This window comes from Tachyglossus aculeatus, chromosome 17, assembly GCF_015852505.1.
Source record: "Tachyglossus aculeatus isolate mTacAcu1 chromosome 17, mTacAcu1.pri, whole genome shotgun sequence".
Taxonomy (NCBI): Eukaryota; Metazoa; Chordata; class Mammalia; order Monotremata; family Tachyglossidae; genus Tachyglossus; species Tachyglossus aculeatus.
This window is the reverse complement of record NC_052082.1, coordinates 40,503,427-40,522,197: the sequence shown is the minus strand read 5'-3', so window position 1 is coordinate 40,522,197 and position 18,771 is coordinate 40,503,427. Positions and strand designations below refer to the sequence as shown.

General features: G+C 42.9%; 1 protein-coding gene across 1 annotated transcript in view; it reads right to left on the bottom strand.

The window, feature by feature from the left end:
• LOC119939259 (natural killer cells antigen CD94-like) overlaps positions 1–18,771 on the bottom strand; it is a 72,968-nt gene that overhangs the window by 2,138 nt on the left and 52,059 nt on the right. The window contains exons 4-5 of the mRNA XM_038759162.1: positions 6,372–6,434; positions 3,826–3,977 (exon numbers count right to left, since the gene is read on the bottom strand). Of these exons, the coding sequence (XP_038615090.1) occupies positions 3,826–3,977; positions 6,372–6,434 (215 nt within the window). The remainder of the gene's footprint in view (positions 1–3,825; positions 3,978–6,371; positions 6,435–18,771) is intronic.

Below are 18,771 nucleotides of genomic sequence, written 5' to 3'. Positions count from 1 at the left end.
TGCAGGAGACTCATTGTCCTGAAAACCACAGAGCTGGCCAGTCACACTACTTCTTCAGCGGAGAGCCCTGCTATGGGAAGCTCAGCCATCACCATTCAGCCCTGCTCACTGCTTCCCTTTTTGTTCAGGGAGTTGCTCTCTCGGACGATCCTATCCAGGATGTCTTAAATGGAGCAAGCTTTGTTGGGAAGGGGTAAACGTGTTCTTCCCTTCCTCCCAAATTTCAGGCTCAAAAGGCTCTGGGACAGCAATCCAGGGCCCTGGGTGTGAGTTCATCATTCCAGGACTCTAGGCTCCATCCCCAGCTGACAGGAACACAGTCCCTTTGACTCTCCCTCTGCCCCCAGGTAGGTCCTCCGCTGACCCTAAAGCCACTTCATAGTCTCTGAGAGAAGGGAATTCTGCTGCTGGGCAAATTAATTGTCTTCCTTGGATCATAGTTCTTGCAGGACATTGATTCTTCATAGCCACCTGTCCTCCTAGCGCTTACCGTTTACAGAGCATTGTATTAAGCATGCAGGAGAGTACAATGCTACAATGTCACAGACACATTCCCTGCCCACAATGAGCTTACAGTCTAGAGGGGATTCCCAGTGGAGAGACATGACCCTATAGCCAAATTTCCTTCTCTGCCTCTCTTTTGGTTCTCATGGTGATTCCCTCCTAATACGATTCATGCTTACTCAAGGAGTTCTCATTCTCTTATATTATTATTATAATTACAATTATTATAATTATAATTATTATATTATTCTCTTATATCCCAGCTTCTGGGAGAGATCCACAGAGTGGAAAAGGCAAAAAAAACCCACTTTACTCTCTTACTCTTCCATTTAGAAGACTGTACATACATTCCACTAACTAGGGTTAGTGGATGTGGCAATTGATATATTTATTTCTATTTATGTTTGCCTCCTGCTCTACATTGTAAGCTCCTTTTTGGAAGGGAGCTTGTCTACCAATGCTTCTTAACTGTAGTCTCCCATGTGCTTAGAACAGTGCTCTGCGCGCACTAAGCACTTGATAAACACGAATGATTGACTGATTTGGTCTGTGGCTTGCACCAGTGAATTTCAAGGCCAAGCACAAAGCCTGTTAAAAATAAAGTGAGCTTTTTAGAAAACCAAAGTTTTTTGGTTTGCTCCTTTGTTTTTTTGTATGGCAGTTGGGCAAGGTTCTAATAGTTTGATTATTCACTCATTCAGTTGTATTTATTTAGCGCTTACTGTTTGCAGAGCACTGTACTAAGTGCTTGGGAAGTACAAGTTGGCAACATATAGAGACAGTCCCTACCCAACAACGGGCTCACAGTCTAGGAGATTACTATCTCTTCCCCTCCACAATGGGTTGTTTCTACTGGAATGTGTATAAATATATATGTGTAAATACTTATGTGTATAAAATATATGGAAATCAAATCTCCCCCCATCCCCTCCACCTTACCTCCTTCCCCTCCCCACAGCACCTGTATATATGTATATATGTTTGTACGTATTTATTACTCTATTTATTGATTTATTTTATTTGTACATATTTATTCTATTTATTTAGTTTTGTTAATATGTTTTGTTTTGTTCTCTGTCTCCCCCTTCTAGACTGTGAGCCCACTGTTGGGTAGGGACTGTCTCTATATGTTGCCAACTTGTACTTCCCAAGTGCTTAGTACAGTGCTCTGCACACAGTAAGCGCTCAATAAATACGACAAAGGAATGAATGAAATATGACATCCATATCGAATTGAGATTTTGTAAACATGAAGAATGTCGTCATAATAATAATAATAATTGTGAAGTGCTTACTATGTGCCAAGCACTGTATTAATCAGTGGGGTAGATTCAACATAATCAGGTTGAACACACAGGGATCCCTCCCAGAGGTTACAAGCGAAAGTAGCAGGGAGAACAGGTATCATAATACCACGGCTCAGAGAAGTTAAGTGACTTGTCCGAGGACACACAGCAGATGGGTGGCAGAGCCAGGTTTAGAATCCAGGTTATCAGATTCCTAGTCCTGTTTTCTTTCTTCTAGGCCCTGCCGCACTACAATAACTCTACATACTTTTCCATTTTGTGTGAATCTTGAGGCGATTTTGATGCCACTCTCTGGACGGACCGGCTGTTATGATTTGGCTTTCTACCTTCGTGCCTCTTCTTACAGTCTTGAAGAATGGCATCATTGACAAAAGTGAGGAAACTCAGAAGCAACCTTAATCTCTGACAGCAATGTTGATCCTTGGTTGTGCGTAAAGCATTTCTACCATTGCATAATCAGTCAATCAACTACCATCCACTTTTAATATTTTATATTGAAGTGGCCAAACAGGATGGCAAACTACTTTTCTGGGAGGCAGTTGAGAGGAGAATAGCCAACAGCAGGACATTCGTGGCTCGGTGGAAAGAGCCCGGGCTTTGGAGTCAGAAGTCATGGGTTCAAATCCTGGCTCTGCCAATTGTCAGCTGTGTGACTTTGGGCAAGTCACTTCACTTCTCTGTGCCTCAGTTACCTCATCTGGAGAATGGGGATTAAGACTGTGAGCCCTCCATGGGACAACCTGATCACTTTGTAACCTCTCCAGTGCTTAGAACAGTGTTTTGCACATAGTAGGAGCTTAATAAATGCCATCATTATTATTATCATTATCCAAATGACTCCTCTATGCTAAAGCTGAAATGGAAAATTATAGTAAAGGTGGACAGAAGAAATACTTTACGGGTAAAATAAAGTTGAACATTAAAAAATACCCTCAGCATTGTAGTGGATACTTGGGAGACAGCAGCAGGAAATAGAGCCTGCAAACCAAATTTAAAAACCGACACTAAGTAGGTGTGAGAAACTCTAGTCAGATTCTGGCTTTCATAATGGGAATGAAGAATTAAGCATGAAGACAGGGAAGGGTATTTAAAAGTCTGCCCTGCTCCTCTCATCATCTCTTTACAGAACCCACAGTGGGGTCTCCATGGTCTCATGATTGACATATCTAACCAAAAACAGGCTCAAAGTTAGGATTGGCATAGAGATGAACTATTCCGGAACCTTGTCAGGGAAGGGATAAACTCTGATTTTTCCAGTGCCGTAGGACTAGTTGGGAAGTGGTGGCTTCTACGACAAGGACTTAATAATAATAATGATGGTGTTTGTTAAGTACTTACTATATGACAGGCACTGAACTAAGCAGTGGGGCAGAGACAAGCAAATCGAGTTGGACACAGTCCCTGTCCCCTGTGGCACTTGCAGTCTCAATCCTCATTTTACAGATGAGGTAACTGAGGCACAGAGAAGTGAAATATTTTATAGATGAGGATTGAGACTGCAAGCGCCACAGGGGACAGGGACTGTGTCCAACTCGATTTGCTTGTCTCTGCCCCACTGCTTAGTTCAGTGCCTGTCATATAGTAAGTACTTCATAAATACCTCCTCATTTTACAGATGAGGTAACTGAGGCACAGAGAAGTGAAATATTTTACAGATGAGGTAACTGAGGCACAGAGAAGTGAAATGACTTGCCCAAGGTTACACAGCAGACAAGTGACAAAACCGGAATTAGAACACATGATGTTCAGACTCTCAGGACCCTGCTCTATCCATTAGGCCATGTTGCTTTTTTTTTTTAAGATTTTGTGACGTCTATATGCCATGCAGAACTTGTCTCTCTCCAGAGCCTTTCTCCACATCTTCCCCTCCTCCTGACTCCTTCTGGGAATAAGGGGGACCATTTCAGGGAATTCACCTGCTCCTATAGTATTTCCTGTGGGTAGATTCGTCCCTGAATCTCCAGGCCTGAGCCCTACGGAGGGTAATGTTGGAGTGAATGAATTAATGTCCTACCAGCTCTTCCCTGCTGTCTATCTGCAGGAGACTGGAGTTCTTAGCAGCACAGGCAATCCGGCTTCCTTCCCAAGAGGCCGATTCCTTGGAGAACAAGTAGCAGCGGTTCCTGTACGCTATCCAGTTCTCTAGACATGGACCATTGTGACATTCTAGAGAAAAAGAACCAATTATTAAACTGGGCAAGCCCTGTTTACAAGATTACAGGTCTCGTCTAATTACCTCGATATTATCAGAGTGATTTAGCTAGTACTGTTCTGATTGCTCTTATCTGTAAATAAGTGAAAGCTCTCTGGGTGCTGGGAACCTGCCATTTCTCTATTTTGCATTTCCTAAGTGCTTAGTACAGTGCATTTTCAGTAAATATTTTTACTACTGCTACTACTACTACTATTAGGTGTCAGAATATTTTCCTTTTATTCAGGATGGTTCTGACAGGGGATATCTCGTCCAGGTTATTGCAGTCTGGCACAGTGTGGGCCATAAACACTGGCCCACATAAACACTTCCTCCCCCTCTCCATCCGCCCCCCCGTCTTACCTCCTTCCCTTCCCCACAGCACCTGTATATATGTTTGTACATATTTATTACTCTATTTATTTATTTTACTTGTACATATCTATTCTATTTATTTTATTTTGTTATTATGTTTGGTTTTGTTCTCTGTCTCCCCCTTCTAGACTGTAAGCCCACTGTTGGGTAGGGACTGTCTCTATATGTTGCCAACTTGTACTTCCAAGTGCTTAGTACAGTGCTCTGCACACAGTAAGTGCTCAATAAATACGATTGATTGACTGATTGATTGATAAACAACTGGGGGCTTTGAGCTGAAGCTTCCATGGCTGTTCCATGAATGGCCCCTCATGGAGACAAGGGTCTGTCTTTAACTGTCTACCTTAGAGAAGAAGCGCGGCTCAGTGGAAAGAGCCCGGGCTTTGGAGTCAGAGGTCATGGGTTCGAATCCACGCTCCGCCACGTGTCAGCTGTGTGACTTTGGACAAGTCACTTCATTTCTCCGTGCCTCAGTTCCCTCATCTGGAAAATGGGGATTAAGGCTGTGAGCCCCCTGTGGGACAAACTGATCACCTTGTAACCTCCCCAGTGCTTTGAACAGTGCTTTGCACAGAGTAAGCCCTTAATAAATGCCATTATTATTATTATTATTATTATCTCCTTCAAGAAGCTGCGACATGCCCCCAGAAGCTGCGCCACTATTTAAGGTGGAGCAGAATGCAGACCTTCACAATTGTTGGTCACACAATTGCATTTCTGACATGCCCATATAAATCAACAGGGTTTCACCATCAGAAGTGATATTTCCATAAATGGAGGACTACCATCATTTTCTCTACCATCTGTCTGTCTTTCAAACAGTCTGTCTACAACGTGGTCCTTCAAAGTAAGATCATTAGCATGGAGGCAATGCTCATTTCTCATGATCACGTAAATAAAGTGCCTTTTTTGAGCATTCGATTGATGCTCATAGAGATGAAATTTCACATGCGTGATTAAGTGGGACTAATAACAACAATGTAGGATAACATTCCTTAAGCATCTTGTGCATTTAAATATTATCCTCTGCTGGACCTGGCAAGCCAATACAGCAGTTGTTTGGTCATCCCTTTAACAAATGAACGATGGGACAAGTACAAATGTGATCGAATCAATAAATGTGAATGATTGAATAAATCACATAGCATCGATGATGATAGGGACTGCATCCTAAAGACTTATGGCCTTAATCTTGTCGGGCCAAACCACAGGTGGCATTGGTAGAATTATCCTAGACAACTTATATATTGCCTAAGATAAATCCAGGTCACTCAGGCTTTCTAGGCTGTGGACCATAGTTGCTTCATAGAAATATAGTCTGGGTTGAAGCTTCATGCAAAGTTATCATGACTCTCTGTCAGTCTCCCAAAGGACAGGCAGACTCTCAGATCTATATTTCTATCTCTTTACATTGCATATAAAGCCATCAGGGATACTGTACTCGGCTACAGCAATGACCCATCCAGTTCTGAATTCTCTCGCTAACAGAAATGAAGTGGCAATAGAAACTTGGAGAAAGCACATGAGGGCTATTTTCCTTGATATCATGGCTGCACATTCTGATATATCTATTGCTTCATTACAATAACTCTCACCAAATAATCTAAAAGCAATAATGTGATTCCTACATTATTTGAATTCTCCTAGTTTTGTTTTAGACCTTCTAGTTCTAGCTAACAGACCTAGACCTAGAAGCACAGAGAAAGGAAAAGTAAATCATTGTGCTTATAGCTTGTCTGGGCTACTGAAATCACACATTTACCTTAGTCCCTGTGAAAGAGAACACAGGATTGACTTTGTCTAATTTAGGATTATGAGCCATCTCCTCACGGGGTTCTCCTTGAGCTATGTGCCTTAATATGAAACAAAGGAATTAAGCGCTTAGTACAGTGTTCTGCACACAGTAAGTGCTCAATAAATACAACTGAATGAATGAAAGGAATTGCCACCCATGCCCTGCAGATTGAAAACAACAGCAAACAAAGTTAACTTACCTTTTAGGGATGTTACACTGTAGTTTGATGCAGACATGCTGTTATCTCCTTGAAAGTAATGCACTAGAAGAAAAATGAGGATGCAGTGTGATTCTCACTGCAGCAATGTTTCATCTCCCTGGTTCTCTACTGACCAAGTAAAAAGCATGTATTCAAAAATAATCATTGTCTCTGATCCTCAGTCTAGGTCATACAGGAATGAGTTCCCAAGGAAGAACAAATTCTCCAGCTGGGAAAAGAGCAACATGGCTCTAGTAATACTAATACTAATACTAATAATAATGATTCATTCATTCATTCAATTATATTTATTGAGCGCTTACTGTGTGCAGAGCACTGGACTAAGCGCTTGGGAAGTACAAGTTGGCAAAGCAGGAAAGAGCCTGGGCTTTGGAGTCAGAGGTCATGGGTTCAAATCCCAACTCTGCCAATTGTCGGCTGTGTGACTTTGGGCAAATCGCTTAACTTCTCCGTGCCTCAGTTACCTCATCTGTACTGCCCAAGTGCTTGGTACAGTGCTCTGCACACAGTAAGTGCTCAATAAATACGACTGATTTGTAGTAGTAGTAGTAGTAGTAGTAGTAGCAGTAGTAGTAGTAGTAGTAGTAGTGCAGTAGTAGCCATAATCATAAGCTATTACTGTGTTCAAAGTACTGTGCTAAGCGCAGGGAAAAAGAACACAGGTGGTAATTGGACATGGTCCCTGGCCCTTAAACAGAAACTCCTCACCACTGGCTTTATAGCCACACACTCAGCTCCTCTAATGCTAACCTTCTTGCTGTACTTTGATCTTGTCTATCTCACCATCAACCTCTCGCCCATGTCCTGCCTCTGGCCTGGAATGCCCTTCTTCCTCATATCTGAGAGACAATTATTCTCCCCCACTTCAAAGCCTTATTGAAGGTCCAACTCCTCTATGAGACCTTCCTTGACTAAGCCCACCTTTCCTCTTCTCTCATTCCCTTCTGTGTCAACCTGACTTGCTCATCGCCCCTCCCAGCCCCACAGCACTTCAGTACAATTTATGTATTTATGTTTATCTGTAATTTATATATTTATGTTAATGTCTGTCTCCCCCACTAGACTGTAAGCTCAGTGTGGGCAGAGAATGTGTCTGTTATATTGTTATAGTGTACTCTCCCAAGCACACAGTAAGCACTAAATAAATGCAATTGGCCGACTGACCGAATGAATTGCATCTCCTCATTCTATTCTTTCTCCCTTCTGTATTGTGTATGGTGTTTAGGCCCTAAATCTTTTAAGCACTTTGATACTCAGCTCACCCCTTGTCCCAATCAATAATATTTATTCATTCATTCATTCAATCATATTTATAGAGCACTTACTGTATGCAGAGCACTGTACTAAGTGCTTGGGCAGTACAAGTTGGCAACATATAGAGATGGTCCCTATTCAACAGCGGGCTCACAGTCTAGAAGGGGGAGACAGACAATTGAGCTCTGACTGTGTACAGAGCACTGTATTAAACGCTTGGGAGACTATTCACATATCTTATTCTCTACCACTTCCCTTATCTTTAATTTATTTTAATATCTATCTCCACCAATAAATTGTAAACCCCTTGAGGGCAAAAATCTTGTCTACCAACTCTACTGTACAGCACTTTCCCAAGATTATGAGCTTCCAAGACAGAGAGATCGGTGGATGATGGCATCAACAGCAGTGACAAAGGTTGGCGGAGGAAAAAGTTGAGAAAGTTTCATTTTAATCGTAGTGGCTTTGAGGTGATAGTGGGGTGACCAAGAGGAAATATCCCAGAGGTAAGAAGAAATGCAGGATTTTAAGTGACATGAAAGGTCAGAGCTAGAGAGGTTTATTTCGGAGTCCTTGTTGTTATTATCATTAACACCATTGATATTTATTGAACACTTACTATATGCAGAATACTGTACTAAGCACTTGGAAGATTACAATACAATGAAGCTTGTAGACAAGTTCCTTGCTCACAGTGAGCTTACTGTCTAGAGCAGAAGACAGACATTAATATTAATAAATAATTAGAGGTGGTAACTGAATCCAAGTGAGCAAAAAAGCTATCTGAGAGACTGTAGAAAGAGAAAAGAAGGGTACCCAGAACTGAACCCAGCAAACTTTCAGCAACAGTGAAATGATTCACAGTCTCAGGATTGTAATTGTTTCTTCCCCAACACTTACATTTTTCCATCAGAAGCCGGGCAAACACAAAAAGCACCACGTAGGGGATCCCCAGAAGCAACACAGTGAGCCACCATGATGAAGAGGGAGAGTCTAAAAGGAAGAGAAGCAGCTGGGGGAATGAGACAGATAAATTAAAGCCCTGCCACAGGGCATTCAGCTAGCAGAATGTGTTGGCCTGCTGACCTAGTCCTTCCCTATTTTCAGGGTTTTGTCTTTCTTATTTCGACAAAGGGAGATCAACAGTACTACCGCTGACGTTGCGCAGTCCCTGATCTCTGCTAGAACAGAGGGAGAAAAAGAAAGCCCAGTTGGTGGATTGCTGAATTCACGGCCACGATAGATGGCAGACATCAGTGTACACTTTTCTACAGTGTCAAGATTGAGATCCTTGATTGGAAGCCATTAAACAGAGGGGCAAACTCGGTGTAAACCTCTTTTAGTCCCACCACTACTATCAAATCCTTTAAATTCTCTACTGAGTTCTTTAACAGTCTGATTATTGTGTGACTGAAATGTGTATAAAAAAATGTGGGATGCTACAGAATTCCCAGGATTCATTTTTCTCAGTGAAACTCAAATAGACTGAAATAAAATCCTTTCTAGGTTCCATTAGCTGGGCAGGTTTGCATCATATATCAATCAATCAATCAATTGTATTTATTGAGTGCTTACTGTGTGCAGAGCACTGTACTAAGTGCTTGGGAAGTACAAGTTGGCAACATATAGAGACGGTCCCTACCCAACAGTGGGCTCACAGTCTAGAATATAGCAAAGGCACCCAAATAACTCTGCCTCGGGGAAACCTGGGAAAATTTATATTCCTTCCTTTATTAAGAGTTGATTGTAATGTAAAATAAAGCTCTCATTCTCTGAAAGAGCATCTCTTTTGCCTGCAAATTTCCTAGAATGTTCCTTTATTGCTATATCCCAAATGAACGTTTTTGTTTCGTTTTGTTGGTTTTTTTTCAATAGTACTAGTCAAGCACTCAAAGTGCGCTAAACACTGTACTAAGCACTGGGGTATTACTTACTTATTTATTTATTTATTTTATTTGTACATATTTATTCTATTTATTTCATTTTGTTAATGTGTTTTGTTTTGTTGTCTGTCTCCCCCTTCTAGACTGTGAGCCTGCTGTTGGGTAGGGACCGTCTCTATATGTTGCCAACTTGTACTTCCCAAGCACTTAGTACAGTGTTCTGCACACAGTAAGCACTTAATAAATATGATTGAATGAATGAAATGAATGAATATCATCGTGTTGGACACTGTCCCTGTCCGACATGGGCTCATATTATAAATAGGAAGGAATAGGATTTAATCTCCATTTCTAGATATCCTCATCCTCAGCCTCCATTCCCCATTTGATTAGAAATTACACGCTATACATTCAAAAATAGAATTAATATATTCCATTTTCCTCATCAGATGATGAGCTCCTTGAAGACAGGGATCATGCCTGTGTTCTGTGCCTAGAGGCGTTCATTCATTATGGAGATACCGGTTTGAGAAGTAATTTCTGATTTATTGTGAACTGGAGAATCTGAAATGCAGCACCCCTAACCATGAAACAGGACTCTTGGAAGAGTAATCTTATGCGATGTTTTCACTGAATTCAGAATCTGGGATTCTGACTTTGAGATCATTTCATTCAAATGTAGTAAGCTAATTCCAAAGCCAGTTCCTTCTCGTCTCTGTAACAGCCCAGGAAATAAGTTGTTCAGGGTCCCAGAATAGACTTTTCCTGATTCTGAGAAAAATGCTGCTGACTGCACTGATTCTTCCAACCATACTTCTGTCCCTAAAGGTCTACATTCAGACTGAGGTGTAATCAAAGTCTATATGATCCAACTCAATTATCTCATCTGAAAAATAGGGATTAAGACTGTGAGCCTCCTGTGGGACCAGATCGCCCTGTATCTACCCTAGTGCTTAGGACAGTACTTGGCACAAAGTAAGCACTTAACATATACCATGAACCAAACCAAATCAAACCAAACCAAACCAAAAAAAAACTAGCACACAGCAAAAACTCAATTGACCTGTCGTCGTTTGTGATCAAACTTATTTCCCAGTTAGGGAATCCAATCTTCTGAAATCTCCTCTTTCCACAAAGAGCCCCTTTCCATAAACAAATATCATTTGTCTAGCAATTAAGAGATGGGATTTTGTCATATTCCAGATCCCATTTCTCTATGGGGATGACATCTTTAGACTGTGAGCCCACTATCGGGTAGGGACTGTCTCTATGTGATGCCAATTTGTACTTCCCAAGCGCTTAGTACAGTGCTCTGCACATAGTAAGCGCTCAATAAATACGATTGATTGATTGATTGATTGATCTTTATTCTGAACAATTCTCCCTGAACAACTTCAGTGATAATTATAGAGCTTAGAGTCCTGGATTCTTGGTCTATTCCTTCCTCTGCTGCTGATGTTAGCTAGAATAGACCTATGTCTTACTTAAACAAGAATAGTGATTAGAGAGTGGTCAGTTCATACCTGTGCTGATTCGGGAACGGCCTGGCATTCTGGAGTGGGTCTCGATGTGTCTTGTAAATCCCAAGACAGCGAGGCGAACTGCTATTTCTGTTTGAAATGTGCCGTATGAGTCTAGGGAAGAGACATAATTCACTGCACAACCTTCTGGTAAAAACCACACAGGAAGTTCCCATGATACTGTAGCCTTATAGTATAGCGAGAGGCCAGAGTGATGAGGGTGTGAGGGGGGCAAGGTAACGATCCTCTCTCTACTGCGGATATTGAAATTCAACCAGGGCCAAATTAGTACACTCATTCTCTCAAGGCGTTCATCTGCTCAAATGACCTCAGTTGTCACTTCTGTACAGTTGATTTCCAGATTCCCAGATCTAGGTATCTGTCCCCTTCCTCTCATTCACCTAACCTGCACATCAAGGACACCTTCCCTTTCCTTCCCCTCCTTTGAAGCTCATATTATTGGCCTCTACCACCCTCTCCAGATTCTTGTAGCCACCATCTACCACCCCCCTGGCCCCACCTCCAACTTTTTTAACATTTTTGACCCCCTTCTGACCTTCCTTCTCTCCTTTTCAATGCCCATTCTGATCCTTGGAGACTTTAACATCCACATGGATGTTCCTGGTGACTCCTCTGCCGCCCTCCTTCTATCTCTCCTTGATGCTGCCAACCTCCTGCTCCAACCCACCTCACCCACTCACCAACTTGGTCACACTTTCGACCTCATCATCTCCTACCACTGCGCTATCTCCACCCTCACCAACTCTGAAATCCTTCTCTCTGATCACAACCTTCTCACCTGCCTCCTCTCTCATATAGTAAATCTATATTACTCCCCCACAGAGACCTCTGCTCTCTTGACCCCATCCATCTCTCTCAGCACATCACACCCCACCTCGCTTCCCTATCCCCTCTACCCACTCTTGATGACCAGATTACTGCTTTCAACTCCACCCTCTCTACTCAACTCAACTTGCTTACTCCCCTTTCCCTTTGCCGCTCTCATACCACTAACCCACAGCCTTGGATCGCTGCCACTGTCCTCCTCCATTACTCTTATGCTCGAGCTGCTGAACTCTGCTGGTGAAAGTCTCAACACCAAGCCTACCTTGTTCACTTTAAATTTTCCTTTCCTGCCTTAACTCTGCCCACTCCTTTGCCAGGCAAAACTATTTTTCTTCCCTTATTGACACCCATGCCCATTACCCCCGTTATCTGTTCCGGACATTTAACTCCCTCCTCAGGCCCCCTATTTCTCCAACTCCTCCATCCCTTACCCCCAGCGATCTGGCCTCGTACTTCATTAGTAAAATTAACACCATCAGGTCTGAGCTCCCCAAAGTTACCCCTCCCCCTTCTCCATCCCTCCCACTCTCAACCCTCTCCGCTATTCTCCCATCCTTCCCAGCAGTATCTTCAGATGAGATTTCCACCTTCCTCTCAAGTGCCACGCCATCCACCTGTGCTTTAGACCCCATTCCCTCTCGTCTTATGAAAACTCTTGCCCCTTCCCTCCTCCCCTCCTTACCTTCCATCTTCAACCGCTCACCCTCCACTGGTTCATTCCCTTCTGCCTTCAATAATGCCCATGTCTCTCCCATCCTAAAAAAACCCTCTCTTGACCCCACTGCCCCTTCTAGCTATTGCCCTATCTCCCTCCTTCCCTTCCTTTCCAAACTCCTAGAATGAGTTATCTACACTCGCTGCCTCAAATTCCTCAACACCAACTCTCTCCTAGACCCCCTCCAATCTGGCTTCCATCCCTCCACTCCACCGAAACAGCCCTCTTAAAGGTCACCTATCCCGACTGGATTACTGCATCAGCCTCCTCTCTGATCTCCCATCCTCCTGTCTCTCCCCGCTTCAGTATATACTTTGCTGCCCGGATTATCTTTGCACAGAAACACTCTGGGCATATCACTCCCATCCTCAAAAATCTCCAGTGGTTGCCTGTCAACCTTCAAATCAAGCAAAACTCATCACTCTCGGCTTCAAGGCTGTCCATCACCTTCCCCCCTCCTACCTCACTTCCCTTCTCTCCTTCTACAGCCCAACCCAAACACTCCACTCCTCTGCTGCTAACCTCCTCACTATTCCTGGTTCTTGCCTGTCCCATCATCAACCCCTGGCCCACATCCTGCCTCTGGACTGGAATGTCGTCACTCCACACATCCGCCAAACCAGCTCTCTTCTTCCCTTCAAAGCCCTACTAAGAGCTCATGTCCTCCGGGAGGCCTTCCCTGACTGCACCTCCCCTCCCCATCACCCCCACTTCTGCCCTACCCCCTTCCCCTCCCCACAGCACTTGCATATACTTGTACATATTTATTATTCTATTTATTTTATTTGTACATATTTACTCTATTTATTTTACTAATGATGTGTATATAGTTATAATTCTATTAATTCTGATGGTATTGACACCTATCTATTTATTTTGTTCTTTCTGTCCGTCTCCCCCCTTCTAGACTGCGAGCTCATTGATAGGTAGGAACCGTCTCTATATGTTTCCAATTTGTACTTCCCAAGCATTTAGTACAGTGATCTGCACACAGTAAGTGCTCAATAAATATGATTGAATGAATGAATCTCTGGCACATTTAATACTATGCCCAGGAGTACTAGTAGTCATTACAGTAGTAGCAATAGTAGTAGCAGCAGCATTCACTGAGCAACCATTGGTGCAGTTCCCTGAAACGGGCAAAGGGGAAGTACTGAATGATGAAGTGACAGGCTCCCTGCCCACAAGGGGGATATACTCTAATGGGGAGACAAACATAGAGCCATTTACAACTATAGAGGTCAAAAATGCAGACATAAAACAGACATTTATATATGAAAATATGGCTAGGCAACTTTTATGGTCCCTTACCATTCACATGAACCAAACCAGCCCAGCAATGCAGACATAGGATACAGCTAATGAAAACCAGAGTAACATTTCACCTCGCATCAGAGAAGCTGTCACACAATTAAGAATCTATGCTTAAAACACAGAGCTGAATTATGTTACCTAGGCAGCCTGCTGACCAACGATGCAATGATAGACTAGAAATAATTAAATCAAATCAAGAAGGTCAGCACTTAGAAGAAAAGTCAATCAACTAGCACTTGATGTTATGCTCACTTCCACAAAACTCTGCTGGGCAGAACATAATAGTAATAATAATGAAATAATGATGATATTTGTTAAGTGCTTACTATGTGCAAAGCACTGTTCTAAGTGCTGAAGGGGATAGAAGGTGATCAGTTTGTCCCACATGGGGCTCTTAATCCCCATTTTACAGATGAGGGAACTGAGGCACAGAGAAGTTAAGCTGTGACTCAGTGAAAAGAGCATGGGCTCTGGAGTCAGAGGTCATGGGTTCAAATCCCAGCTCTGCCAATTGTCAGCTGTGTGACTTTGAGCAAGTCACTTCACTTCTCTGCACCTCAGTTACCTCTGTAAAATGGGGATTAAGATTGTGAGCCCCATGAGGGACAACCTGATCACCTTGTATCCCCCCAGTGCTTAGAACAGTGCTTTGCACATAGTAAATGCTTAACAAATATCACCATTATTATTATTATTATTATTTTGGGTTCAGGTACCTCACCGTACCCCTGAGCGCTTGGTTCTGAGGCTTGGTAGAATGCAAAACACCCAATTCTCTTCTACAATATACCCAATTTTTATAAACAAGAAATTTATATATGAATATTAATACTGAGAGAGGTTCTATATACATATTCTTTTGATATTCACATATTTATAAATATACATTTTACATTTTTATGAATAGTTATACTTTATATTTTAGAGAGAGAGCAAGAGAGAAAGAGATTCAAAATATATCTGTAAAAACAGTCTGCAGGGAACATGCTCAATATAAAAGTCAGGTAGATTGAAACTGTTAAATAACAAATAGATGGTATGCATATCGTATCCTACGAAATATAAAAATCGGAGAAATGGAATGATCTCATTCATACTAATACCATTAGAAATTGACCTCTCTTGGAAATGAACAAGTTTCTCTTTTTCTACACTAGTAGAGTGTGGGTTAAATGTCACTCCCTGCTCTCCCGATTCCTAGAAGGATTCTTCTCCAAGAGCTTTCATTTCCTAAACTAGATGTCTACTGGGGAAATCAAATTATCTCCCCTGAATTTGAAAGAAAACACAACTTCTCTGCCAACTTTGGGAAAGTGGCAAGGGATTCACCTTTGGCCCTGCCATTGCTCATTTCCTCACTGTGTTTCCAGCAAAGATGCTAAAGATGCAGTTGGGAGCTGTTTCAGAGCTTTCTGTGTTGCTGACCAAACACACGGTTCATCCAGACATCCAGCCACTGCTATTTGTAGGTTTAGTCAGAACTGACGCCCCACCCACTGCCAAATGAGCCGTTTCCAGCTGCAAAACAGTTACAGCAGCGGCAGGGTCATAACCACCACTCTTAGCACTTCCCGAGGTGTTGTCAGTCTGCATCACTGCTACATGAGAATCCTGCAATTGATAATCAGCAAAGATGTACAGAAATGGAGCCACGACTTTGGGACAAACAATTTCCATTTCTTTCCACACTCTGATTCTTCCCACATATTCTCCAAGATTGATTTTTCTATCACCTACTTGGTTCTGATTCCCTCACTTGGTGAGGTGTATGGTTCCTTCCTGCAAAGTAAGTTACAGCCCAGACTTGTGGGAAGCAATGAGGATGTCTCCATGACGTGGAGTTAATTACTGAGTGTTCTTGTGTTTGTATCTCCACATCTAATGACAATCAGCTCCTGGCAATATTCCCCATAAACAGAAACAACCAAAGCATAACCTGCATTTCTGATGTCGTTGTCCTGTGTTCGGCCTGCAGGATTTCTCTCTATCTCTCTTTTTCTGGCTGCCTAAGATTCTTCCAACGGCCTGATGGATTTGCTCTAATCAATCCCTCCCCATGCTTGAATCAATCAATTAGTAGTTTTCATTAAGTGTTTTCTTCAGGCAGAGCACTGTACCAAAAACTTGGGAGAGTACAATACAGTAAATAGGCATATCCCTGTCCTCAAGGAGCTTACAATCTTAACTGATGTGTGGTGGTATTGTTTGTTTGCTCCTTCACTGGCACAGCCACTGGTATCACAGGTACATAATCTCATAATGAAGAATCAATGTCCTCGGGGTTAGTGTCTTCTCTTTCAGATAAGTTCTTTCTGCTTTCACTGCTCTGTGGTCTATTGACACCCACTCCGTCATATATCTGGTACAGTGAAAAAAGTCCCAGACCATGTGACTGAAGTGCCTGAGGCCTAACCAGATTTTTTATGGTATTTGTTAAATTCTTACAATATGCCAGGCACTGTACTTGTTCACAATCTCTGTTGCACATAATAATAATAATAATGATGGCATTTATTAAGCACTTACTATGTGTAAAGCACTGTTCTAAGCACTGGGGTGGTTACAAGGTGATCAGGTTGTCCCACGGGGGGATCACAGTCTTAATCCCCATTTTACAGATGAGGGCACTGAAGCATGGAGAAGTGAAATGACTTGCCCAAGGCCACACAGCAGACAAGTGGTGGAGTCAGGACTAGAACCCATGACCTTCTGACTCCCGGGCTCGTGACCTAGCCACTAGGCCGGGCTGTGGGGCTCACAGCCTTAATCCCCATTTTACAGATGAGATAACTGAGGCACTGTGAAGTTAAGTGGCATGCCCAAGGTCTCATAGCAGACGAGTGGCAGAATTGGATTGAAAACCCTTCTGAAAACCTTGTGAAAATCCTTCTGACTTCCAAGCCCCTGTTCTATCCACTAGGCCAAGCTGCTCCTTTAGGAACGGTTTTCCCTCTGGGGAAGAAGCAGAGCATCCAGGGAGGCTGGTGGGAAAGTTGACATTTAGTTGGTGGAGGAGAGAAAGTCAGTGAACCGTTGCTTTGTACCATCATTTCCTCCAGCTCAGGTCCTGGGCCAATTGATCTTACCTAATAGGTCAGAGGAGTGGGGTGGGCATTCCTTCCTGCACTATCTGAAGGGGTATAGCTGAACCCCAGATATTCCCAACCAGATATTCCCAATCTATGACTATCCAGGGCCATCTTGCTGTCGGTGCTTCTCGAGATTCCCCAGACTAGCTCGACCCCTGCCCCTACGGCTAACCAGAATGTCCGGATTAGTCCAGGGATCAGCTAACGCCCTCCGAGGGGCCACCAGATGAAAAGGTGACCAGTCCCCTGGCGAGGCCTATCAGAGTCATTGTGAGATGAGGGCAACTCCAGTTCTCTCCTTACTCCCAAATCACACCTTAGACCCTAAATTTGGCCAGAACCAATCCTTGAGTAAGCGCTCACGTGGCTCAGTGGAAAGAGCACGGACTTTGGAGTCAGAGGTCATGGGTTCGAATCCCGGCTCCACCACAAGTCTGCTGTGTGACCTTGGGCAAGTCACTTAACTTCTCTGAGCCTCAGTTACCTCATCTGTAAAAAAAAATGGGGATTAAGACTGTGAGCCCCACGTGGTACAACTTGATCACATTGTATTGCCCCCCCCAGCACTTAGAACAGTGCTTTGCACATAGTAAGTGCTTAACAAATGCCATCATTATTATTAGGCCTTCCCAGACTGAGCCCCCTCTTTCCTCTTCCCCTCCTTCCCCTCTCCATCCCCCCGGCCTTACCTCCTTCCCTTCCCCACAGCACCTGTATATATGTATATATGTTTGTATGTATTTATTACTCTATTTACTTATTTATTTTACTTGTATATATCTATTCTATTTATTTCATTTTGTTAATATGTTTTGTTCTGTTCTCTGTCTCCCCCTTCTAGACTGTGAGCCCACTGTTGGGTAGGGACCATCTCTATATGATGCCAACTTGTACTTCCCAAGCGCTTAGTACAGTGCTCTGTACACAGTAGGTGCCCAATAAATACAATTGATTGATTGATTGATTGAGTGAATAGGTGTGTTATGGGAACCAAAGGTAACCATCCATGGAGGGACAGGTATGATTATCACCAAAGTTCCCTGAGCTGGGCTCCTAGGCTTGCTCATCTTGGGTCTCTGAAGCAGCATGGAGTATTAGATCGAAGGTCAAGGGTTCTAATCCTGGATCTGCTACTTGTCTGCTGTGAGACCTTAGTCAGGTCACTTCACTTCTTTGAGCCTCGGTTACCCCATCTGGAAAATGGGGATCGAGACTGTGAGCCCCAAATGGGGCAGGGACTGTGTCCAACCCTATTTGCTTGTATCCACCCCAGTGCTTAGTGTGTCTGGCACATAGTAAGCATAGTAATAATAATAATAACTATTCTTATTATCATAAGACCTGAAAGTTTCCCACCAAGATTCAAAAGATGCAAAATGGGGACTTTCTGACTCATTGCCTCTTTGAAACCTGTCCCCTTCCAATTCTTGTCCCCCAACAAAATCCCTGCCCTCTTCTACCTCACTCCAAATGAAAATTAGCTATCTCCAATGGGAGCAAATCCATGGTCAATCACTCAGACCAGCTCCTTGTGATTTGACAAGGCTGGAGACGTGCACTTTGGAACTATTCCAAAGTTCCAAAAGAGTAAAGCCTAACATGTGAGATGTTCATAGTCTGCCATACTCCTTTCACAAAGGGTATGAATGTCATTGCCATATAGATAAAAACATGACAATACTTTATCTGAGCACAAACTTCTCACCTGCCTTTTCTTCTGCACACCTCTTCCCCATAAATCTGTACCGTTCCCCCACA